Raw genomic sequence first — 10,110 nt, 5'->3', positions numbered from 1 at the left:
TTTTTTTTTTCCGAGACAGAATCTCACTCTGTTGCCCAGGCTCGAGTGCAATGGCGCGATCTCAGCTCACTGCAACCTCCGCCTCCCGGGTTCAAGCGATTTTCCTGCCTCAGCCTCCTGAGTAGCTAGGATAACAGGTGTGTGCCACCATGGCCAGCTAATTTTTGTATTTTTAGTAGAGACAGGGTTTCACCATGTTGGTCAGGCTGGTCTCGAACTCCTGACCTTTTGATCCACCCACCTTGGCCTCCCAAAGTGCTGTAATTACAGGCATGAGCCACTGTGCCCGGCCTATCTACTATATTCTTATAATAAAGTAAGCTGGAGAAAAGAAGATGTTACCAAGAAAATCATGAGAAAAAATACATTTACTGTTCATTCAGTGGAAGTGGATCATCATAAAGGTCTTCATCTTCGTCATCTTCACATTGAGCAGGCTAAGGCAGAGGAGGCATTGGTCTTGGTGTCTCAGGTGGCAGAGGTGGGGGAAAAGATCCATGTATAATTGGACCCAAGACATTCAAACCATGTTGTTCAAGGATCACCTGTATACATATATAATCTGTGTTTTTCATACAGCATTGGACCATTGACCATTTTCTTATTAGATATATGTATCAATTATTTCCAGATGGCTGTTTTTTAAAAATGGGTAGCTGGACAATAAATGAAATTGAACAGAGTTCCAGTAGAAGTTTATGTGTTTCTGAATGTCCATTGTATGAGCATGTGAAGCAGAATCCAAGACCCTTTTGTAATTATAATGCAGAGATGATTCCAATTCTGATTGAAAATGATCCTCAGCCTTGGGCGAGATTGTTTCTCATCCTTTGAACCCACTGTTAGTTTATGTCAGAGCTAGCTATGGGCTGGGCTGCAGCAGCATTATGGTGGAAAGTCATGTGTAGACTTCTGGAAAGTCAGCACTGAAGGGAATATTGAAGAGATCATTGAGTCCTTCCTCTTCATTTTACATGGAGAGAAACTATCCCCATGGTCACAGAACTTATTGATAGAGCTATAACTAGAATCCATTTATATTTTACTCCCAAAACTGATACCATGTGCTCTCGCTAGGAATATAGTATAATAAGGCATGATGAACAACTTCGGACTTCTAGAAACTTCATCCAGTGGATGGACAGAATCCCACAGAATGATGATTGGCAATGTGAGGTGATAGTGTGAGCTGAGTACCAGGTATCTACTGTAGGCAGATACAGCTGAGAGAACTTAGGGGTGGGGTAGGGGTCAGCCTCAATAGCTTGGAGGCAGGTAAAGCCGAGGGAAGGAGACGGGACTTGGGCAAATAGAGAGTAGAAAGCCAGAAATTCCAGACTTGCAGGGCTGGAAAAAGAGGCACAGAGGCAGGTGGTGTTAGTCATGGCCTGTTCAGGTAACTGTGGAATGTTTAACCAAGGAGAAGAGTTCAAGTTCAGGCCAGGTACAGTGGCTCGTGCCTGTAATCCCAGCACTTTGGGAGGCCAAAGTAGAGGATCACTTGAGGCCAGGAGCTCAAAACCAGTGTAGGCAACATGGTAAGACCTTGTCTCTACAAAAAATTTTAAAAATTAGCTGGCCATGGCCGGTGGCTCACACCTGTAATCCCAGCACTTTGGGAGGCCGAGATGGGCACATCATGAGGTCAAGAGGTCAAGACCATCCTGGCTAACACGGTGAAACCCTGTCTCTACTGAAAAAAAAAAAAAAACAAAAAAAATTAGCCGGGCGTGGTGGCAGGCGCCTGTAGTCCCAGCTACTCGGGAGGCTGAGGCAGGAGAATGGCGGGAACCCGGGAGGCGGAGCTTGCAGTGAGCCGAGATCGCGCCACTGCACTCCAGCCTGGGCGACAGAGCAAGACTCCGTCTCAAAAAAAAAAAAAAAAAATTAGCTGGCCGTGATGGCGCACACCTGTAGTCCCAGCTACTTGGGAGGCAGAGGTGGGAGAATTGCATGAGCTAGGGAGGTCAAGGCTTCAGGAAGCTGAGGTTATGCCACTGTACTCCAGTGTGGATGACAGAGTGAGACTCTGTCTCAAAGAAAAAAGGTTCAGTGATTATACTACATGGTAAGTGCATTAACAGAGGGCATAAACATTCAGTGGTTCAGAGGAAGGAAAGCCTCAGTAACTAACAATGTGGGAAAGAAGGGGAGAATTTGGTAATTAACAGAGTAAGGAAGAAAAAGATTTTGAGTTTACATGAAATTTTGGTGATAACAATACTGATGGAGACAGAGAAGTCTGAAGGGGAATGTGGCTTTAGGAAAAAGCTGATGCATTCCCTTTATCCCATCAAGGGGAGAGGGGACAGTCTGACATCTGGATAGAAATATCCAGGAGGTAGTTGGTGGTATCACTTGTCTAACTGAATGTTACCCAATGTCTTGACTTTTAAAAGCCATACTTGTCTGGTATAGTCTGACCAGGATTAGCAGTTATAGTCGAACTAAAAATATTAATTGGTAAAAGATGAGCCAAAGGTTGGCTTTGGTGTTTTCTCTTGAGAGGGCTGAGTAATTGCTTACTTGAGGCCTGGGGCTAGCCAGAGCCTTATGGTGACACTGCAGTTGGAAGGTGGCCCACACTGGCAGCAGAGTTGAGCTTGTCTACATCAGGAAAGGGTGAAAGAACCATTAAATTCTCCTTCCAGAAGAGACAGGGTTTAGACGCAGATAGAGGATGCCACACAGTAGGTGACCCTGTTCCATCAAAGGAAAACATGTAACACATGCTGTTGTCCATAGTTCAATCCTAGTGCTTGGTGGAGATGGAGAGGCTTGGGTTCTCATTTTGGCTGCAGCACAGCCTTGTCAACTTTGGACCAGTCTTGTCCTACTTTGTGCCTCAGTGTCCCCGTTTTCCTGTCTGGTTAGAAGGGAATGTGTGGACCCTGGAAAGGAAAGTGGTAGAAGTTCTCAGCTACGAACCACCTGTGCCACCTGAAACAGAATTTTGAACAACACTTTGCTAGGTAGATTATAATTGTGTGACTTCTCCCATAGGTGACATTAATTACCAAGAATTTGCTAAAAGACTCTGGGGTGACATCTACTTCAACCCTAAGACGTAAGTAGAGTATGGGACGTGACTTTCCAGACGGGTGATCATTTACCCAGTAAGTGAGAAGAGATAGAGAAATTCTCTGAGTTCAAAGATTAAAATACCTACTTTTTTTTTTTTTTTTTTAACGTAAACTACTGTCTTTCCTCCCCTAAATGGGTTGGCTTCCTAAGCTCTGATCTGGTGAGAGACTTTTTCTCCTGAAGTCTTTACAGCCCAGCTCAGGCATCCAGGAGGGTCATAACCATGTATCCTTCCAGGAATCTGCCTCTGGAAACTTTACAGTCACAACACACATTCCTCCCCTGGGCTGCTGTTCAGATTCAGCACTTAGACAGTGCCTCTTGGGATCAGCGATAGTGCCTTTCCTCCCGGGTCACTCAGAACTCTTTGTTTTTCCTTTTAGGCGAAAGTTCACCAAAAAGGCCCCAACTAGCAGCTCCCAGAGAAGTTTCGTGGAGTTTATCTTGGAGCCCCTTTATAAGATCCTCGCCCAGGTGAGTGTGTCAGGCCACACTGGGCAGATCTGCTCTTATAAGCACAGTGTGGAAGAGCTGGTGAACTCACACTTCACTCTGTCCCTAAACCTGCTCAGTTTTCTCTTAAGTATAAGGGTGGTTGTTGGTCACCAATTGTTCAAGAAGTAATCTTCTAGATCCAGAACACTGTAGTACTCCAAGTGCTATTAAAATCAAAGGAAAGGGGCCCGGGCATTGTGGCTCATGCCTGTAATCCTAGCACTCTGGGAAGCGGAGGTGGGCAGATTGCCTGAGCTCAGGAGCTTGAGACCAGCCTGGGCAACATGGTGAAACCCCGTCTCCACTAAAATACAAAAAATTAGCTGGGTGTGGTGGCGGGCGCCTGTAGTCCCAGCTACTCAGGAGACTGAGGCGGGAGAATTGCTTGAACCCGGGAGGGAGAGGTTGCAGTGAGCCGAGATCACGCCACTGCACTCCAGCCTGGACGACAGAGCAAGACTCCGTCTCCAAAAAAAAAAAAAAAAAAATCAAAGGAAAGGGAGGAGGTATGAAAGAAAAGTCTTCTCCTAGAGCAGGTTTATGAACATATCTTGACTGTTGAGAAGAATGTGACACTTAGAACTAATCATTTCAGTTATGGGAATTTAACTTACAGATATAATTGTGAAAGTCCTCCTGGCTACTTATATAAATCAAAGTGTTTATAGCATTTTTGGTTGTTGTTTGTTTTTGTTTTTTAGAGATAGGGTCCCACTCTGTCACCCAGGCTGCAGTACAATAGCACGATCATAGCTCACTGCGGCTTCAAACTCCTAGGTTTGAGCAATCCTCCCACCTCAGCCTCCTGAGAAGCTGTGACTGCAGATGCAAGCTACCATGCCTGGCTAACTTTTTAAAACTTTTTTGTAGAGACAAGGTCTCGCCGTTATCCCCAAGCTGGTCTCAGACTTCTAGCCTCAAGTGATCCTCCTGCCTTGGCCTCCCAAAGTGCTGGGATTACAGGCAGGAGTCTACCACCTCAGCTTATAGCATTGTTTGTAACAGCAGGAAAAGGGAAAAAACAAGAAGTAAGTTAAATGTTTGTCAGTTATGCTCCTTAATCTGATTAAATGAATGATGGTACATCCCATAAAATGAACCACTTTACAACCACTAAAAGTATGTCTGGGCTGGGCATAGTGGCTCAGGCCTGTAATCCAGATGCTTTGGGAGGCCGAGGCAGGAGGATCACTTGAGCCCAGGAGTTTAAGACCAGCCTGGGCAACATGGCAAGACCCCATCTCTACTAAAAATACAAAAATTACCCAGGCATAGTAGCTTATGCCTGTAATCCCAGCTACTCTTGAGGCTGAGGCTGCAGTGAGCTGAGATCATGCCACTGCACTCCAGCCTGGGTGACGGAGCAAGACTCCGTCTCAAAAAAAAAAAAAAAAATCAACTGGGAGTGGTGGTGTGTACCTGTGGTCCTAGCTACTCAGCAGGCTGAGGCCAGAGGATTGCTTGAACCCTGGTGGTCAAAACTGCAGTGATCCATGATCACACCACTGCATTCCAGCCTGAGTGGCCCCTGTCTCAGAAAAAAACAAACAAAGCATGTTCTATGAACTTTGCTTTCATAACTGTACAATATGTGATGCTTGTCAGATTGAAATAATTTGTCAGGAAATGGTAAGGATTTAATTAAGCATGTGGAATGCTGAGAAGCAAAGAATATAACTTGGCCAGATGTGGTGACTCACGCCTGTAATCCCAGCACTTTGTGAGGTCCCAGTGGGCAGATCGCTTGAGATCAAGAGTTCAAGACCAGCCTGCACAACATGGCTAAGCCCTGTCTGCACACAAAATAGAATTAGCTGTTGTAGTGGTGCGTGCCTGTAGTCCCAACTACTTGGGGGGCTGAGGCAGGAGGATCACTTGAGCCCGGGAGACGGAGGTTGCAGTGAGCCATGATCACACCATTGCACTCCAACCTGGGTGACAGAGTGAGACCCTGTCTGTAAAAAAAAAAAGAATATAACGTGACATTTATATGAATTTGTACTCCCTAAAAGATAGGACTAAAAGGGTAAAAATTACAGGAATTTTCGTACAGACCTCTCTCCTAAGACAGTAATAAAATACGCAGGTGTTTAATAAGCACAGTGGACACACACATACACAAAATATGTGTGGCCATTCCAGTGGACAAAACAGCAAAACCTAGCAACAAGATAAAACAGCAATTAAAATTTATTAGTGCTGAAAAATACTTAGTATCTTATGTCAGACTGGAATGGATTAATAAAAAAAATTTATAGAGCCTGCCTCAGTAGAGACCTTGAGTCTGCTGAGGATGATTTAGCTTGGCCCTGCCCTGACAGGATCCACAGCCAGGTGACCTTTTTTGGTTCCTTCCAGTGCACAATGATCCTCTAAATCTGAGAAGTCTGTAAATAGACTTCTATTTAATAGGTGAGGGAGTTCCTGAGTGGGATGAGATGCTGCTTTTCAGACACCAGGGGGCAGCACTAGGAGTAATCAATCTGAGTGCTTGGTTTATTAGCTGGGATGGGGATGTAACCAAGTTGGCTTTGCCTATGGTTTGAAGGGTAGGTAGCAGAGATGCCGCTGAAACAAAACTTTTGTTCTTGCCAAGACCTTTGTCTCCATAGAAGAGAGCCTTGTGCAGGAGTTCTTCAACTATTTCTTTGGCCTTTCCTTGTCTCCCTCTAGCACCATGCTCAGGCTCTCACTACAGCTGACATGGTGTCTTACACCCTCACAGGTTGTGGGTGATGTGGACACCAGCCTCCCACGGACCCTAGATGAGCTTGGCATCCACCTGACGAAGGAGGAGCTGAAGCTGAATATCCGCCCCCTGCTCAGGCTGGTCTGCAAAAAGTTCTTTGGCGAGTTCACAGGTAGTAACGTGCTTGTGGCCCCTTAACTCTGTCATCCTCCTGCCCTGCCACAGGTATCACAGCAACTTTTTCTCACACTGCAATGGAGGTCAGAGGTCTGAGGATCTTTTCAACAAACTACAGATGGAGATGCAGAACACTGATGTTTTTCCTAGCGGCTTTCCTTAGTGGATGATGGCACACATTCTATCTTGGGAACCAAAAGGAATTACATTTTCCTGCCAGGAGGAGTGTTCAAGTAAATGAGATGGGAAGGCAGGCTCTGTGGTTCTGGTGTATTTTCCAGGGGGCAGCTGGGAACGTGGATGCTTGGGTGGTATGAAATAGTGCAAAAAGTGCTAGGCTAGGATTTAGGAGACTTGGTTAGTTACACAGAAGGCAGGTGATCAGCAGAAAGACACTGGACTGGTTGAAAAAACCACCTGAGTCTGTCTCGATCCTGCCCTGGCCATTCCATGAGATGACCCTCGGCAAGCCACCTAATTCATCGTGACTCTAATTTGTTATCTGTAAAATCAAGGAAGTGTAAAGGGTGATGGCTGAGGGTCTTCTCAGCAGTCTCTGATTCTAAGGTCAGTGGGAATTAGGTGTCTGGGTCCCCAAGGTGCGTAGTTTTAATAGCTTATTTTGGTCTGCCACCAGTCTGACACACTAGATACCATTGAAGGCAGACACGCCTATCCCAGTGTGCTCACGGGGGTTCCCACTTGTGTGGTTTATTAATGTGTTTGGAAAACGGGTAACCTATTGAATAGAGATGCATGCGGTGTTTCTCAATGGGAGTCAGGTCAGGAATTGTTTTAAGTAGGTGTTAGATGGGGTGCTTATTTCGTTCCATGTAAATGCGTATAGCCAATAAAAGTTCATAGATCGACGTACTTTAAACTTGCTGTCAGCGGAGTTCCAAGGAACCGTGTACCACTGATACCTGCTTCTTGCTCTTTTCCAGCATCAGGGTGACTCCAAATCTTTTAGCAGCACGTTCCCAGAAACAGGCTATCAACTTTGCCCCTAGAGTCATAGTGCCAGAGCTTTTAGTCCCCGCACTTTGAGCTTTCTGACCATTGTGAATGGTTCAGTAACTCCTGCTCGTGCTCCCCGGGGGACATGTAGTAATGGCTTTCTCTTTTCCATCCACAGGCTTTGTGGACATGTGTGTGCAGCATATCCCTTCTCCAAAGGTGGGCGCCAAGCCGAAGATTGAGCACACCTACACGGGCGGTGTGGACTCCGACCTCGGCGAGGCTATGAGTGACTGTGACCCTGATGTAAGGGCACGTGGCTCCCCGGTTCTCTGGTTTTTTTTTTTCCTTTCCTGTGTGAGGATACTGATTTCTGGTCACAGGAGTCATACCCTCTTCCCCACCCTTGCCTCCCCATCCCCATGGGCACAGTCAGGCCTGAATGCAAAGCCTAATGTTACCGCTGCTAGTGCCATGACCTTGCGAACATTACTCACATTTCCTGAGCCTCAAGGCCTTGGTCTATAACACGAGCATAATAAAATGTGAGCGGTTGTTATGAGATTTAAATAAGATTAAGGAAGTGTTACAATTGTGTTCAGCATGTTGCCTGGCAGATACTAAAGATTCAACAAATGGTAGCTAATCTTGTCAGTCCTGGCTTTTAAAAACATCTTTCCCAGCCATTTCTTAGGCTGTCTAGTTTCTCGTCATAAATACACAGCCAGTTGAGGATTGAGTTACATCTTAAGAGGAAATTTGGGACAGTAGGCAATCTTGTCAATAGTGCCGGTCTGCCATCTTAAATCTGTATCTCTTCCTCAATGCTCTTATCTTCCCAAAAAGAAAAAAGGAAGAGAATATTTTTGCTCTGCCATGTCTCCTATTCAGCCTCCTTAGAGGGATGGGATACAACATAGTTTGCAGATGAGATTGCCTCATCTTTCTCTAGCTCCTCATAGAGCTCATGTCCTTGCTGTCAAGGAAGATGGCGGGGAGTAGTACTTCCCCGGAGGGTAGATGTGGTTGAAGCTACACCCTGTCCCCTCTTCCAGGGCCCCCTGATGTGCCACACTACTAAGATGTACAGCACAGATGATGGAGTCCAATTTCATGCGTTTGGCCGGGTGCTGAGTGGCACCATTCATGCTGGGCAGCCTGTGAAGGTACTGGGGGAGAACTACACCCTGGAGGATGAAGAAGACTCCCAGATATGCACAGTGGGCCGCCTTTGGATCTCTGTGGCCAGGTACTGCCAACCAGAGCTCCAGGGGTATGCCTTGCTGTCTGTCCAGGGACTGCCCCCAAGGAGCTAGAAGGGGTGATCCTCCTTGAAAGTAGTTGCAAGGCTCTGTGCAAGAGGGGTTAAAGCGGCTCTCTATTAGCAGGGCTATTGACTTCTAGTTCTTCCTATCCAAGGTTTGCTGGGGCCAAAGGCAGCTACTGTTGGAATAGTGCCAGAAACTTTGCCTTTGCACTTTAGGTGGCTTGTGTGAACTTTTTTTTTTTTTAGCCCTATTTGTTTGTTTGTTTTGAGACAGGGTCTCACTCTGTTGCCTAGGCCAGAGTGCAGTGGTACAATCTCAGCTCACTGCAGCCTCCACCTCCTGGGCTCAAGCAGTCCTTCCACCTCAGCCTCCCAAGTAGTTGGAACTACAAGCACACACCACCATGTCTGGCTAATTTTTTAATTTTTTTGTAGAGACAATGTTTCACTATATTGCCCAGACTAGTCTCCAACTCCTGGGCTCAAGTGATCCTCCCACCACAGCCTCTCAAAGTGTTGGGATTACAGGTGTAAGCCACCACAGGCCGTCTTAAGTCCCTTTTGAAAGCATGAAGCTTGTATGAACTTTTGTAGCAAGATTTCCATTGTTATTCATTTTAACCCTCTTTCCATTTCCTTTCCTGTGTTCCTTAAGTCATAATCTTTGTGTTTCTTCCCAAAAGAAATTGTTTCCCAACCTCCACTGTCTGTGCTTTGACCAGAGAGAAGGATTCACTGGATACCTTGCAGCATCCCAATCTTGCAGAGTCAAACTTAGCTTGGGCCTCTGGGCTACTCGTCAGTTTATGAGTTTGGCTTCCCAGTTGACAAGTTAAACCAAGACATTTGTGTTCCCTAAGGTGGCTACTCTACCTCAATGATGGCCCCTTTGGTCAGATCTACCCTAAATGCCAAAAGGCAGAATATGGAAGAGCTTGGAAAGTAAAAGTTTTCTGTGATGCTTTTTTTTTTTCTTTTGAGACAGTCTCACTCTGTCGCCCAAGCTGGAGTGCGGTGGCTGCGATCTCAGCTTACTGCAAGCTCCGCCTCCTGGGTTCACTCCATTCTCCTGGCTCAGCTTCCCAAGTGACTGGGACTACAGGCACCCACCACCACGCCCGGCTAATTTTTTTGTATTTTTAGTAGAGACCGGTTTCACCATATTAGCCAGGATGGTCTCGATCTCCTGACCTTGTGATGCCTGCCTCAGCTTCCCAAAGTGCTGGGATTAAAGGCGTGAGCCACCGTGCCTGGCCTTTTTTTATTTTTTATTTTTCTCGCTCTGTCATCCAGGCTGGAGTGCAATGGCATGATCTTGGCTCCCTGCAACCTCTGCCTGCCAGATTCAAGCAATTCTCCTGCCTCAGCTTCCCAAGTAGCCAGGGTTACAGGTGTGCACCACCACGTCCGCCTAATTTTTTTTTTTTTTTTTTTTTTTTTT

At 46.1% G+C, this 10,110-nt stretch overlaps 1 protein-coding gene across 2 annotated transcripts in view; it reads left to right on the top strand.

Annotated features, from left to right (window-relative positions):
- The window catches only part of EFTUD2 (elongation factor Tu GTP binding domain containing 2), a 46,599-nt gene that overhangs the window by 25,308 nt on the left and 11,181 nt on the right, over window positions 1–10,110 (top strand). For both annotated transcript variants that reach the window (XM_017876092.1, XM_017876091.1), the window contains 5 exons: window positions 3,004–3,067; window positions 3,468–3,558; window positions 6,305–6,440; window positions 7,581–7,708; window positions 8,458–8,651. In XM_017876092.1, the coding sequence (XP_017731581.1) occupies window positions 3,004–3,067; window positions 3,468–3,558; window positions 6,305–6,440; window positions 7,581–7,708; window positions 8,458–8,651 (613 nt within the window). The remainder of the gene's footprint in view (window positions 1–3,003; window positions 3,068–3,467; window positions 3,559–6,304; window positions 6,441–7,580; window positions 7,709–8,457; window positions 8,652–10,110) is intronic.

The sequence above is a fragment of the Rhinopithecus bieti genome, unplaced genomic scaffold (assembly GCF_001698545.2).
Source record: "Rhinopithecus bieti isolate Rb0 unplaced genomic scaffold, ASM169854v2 scaffold_10088, whole genome shotgun sequence".
In the NCBI taxonomy this organism is placed as follows: Eukaryota; Metazoa; Chordata; class Mammalia; order Primates; family Cercopithecidae; genus Rhinopithecus; species Rhinopithecus bieti.
Note: the sequence above shows the minus strand (reverse complement) of the source record. Positions and strands in the feature narration are given on the sequence as shown.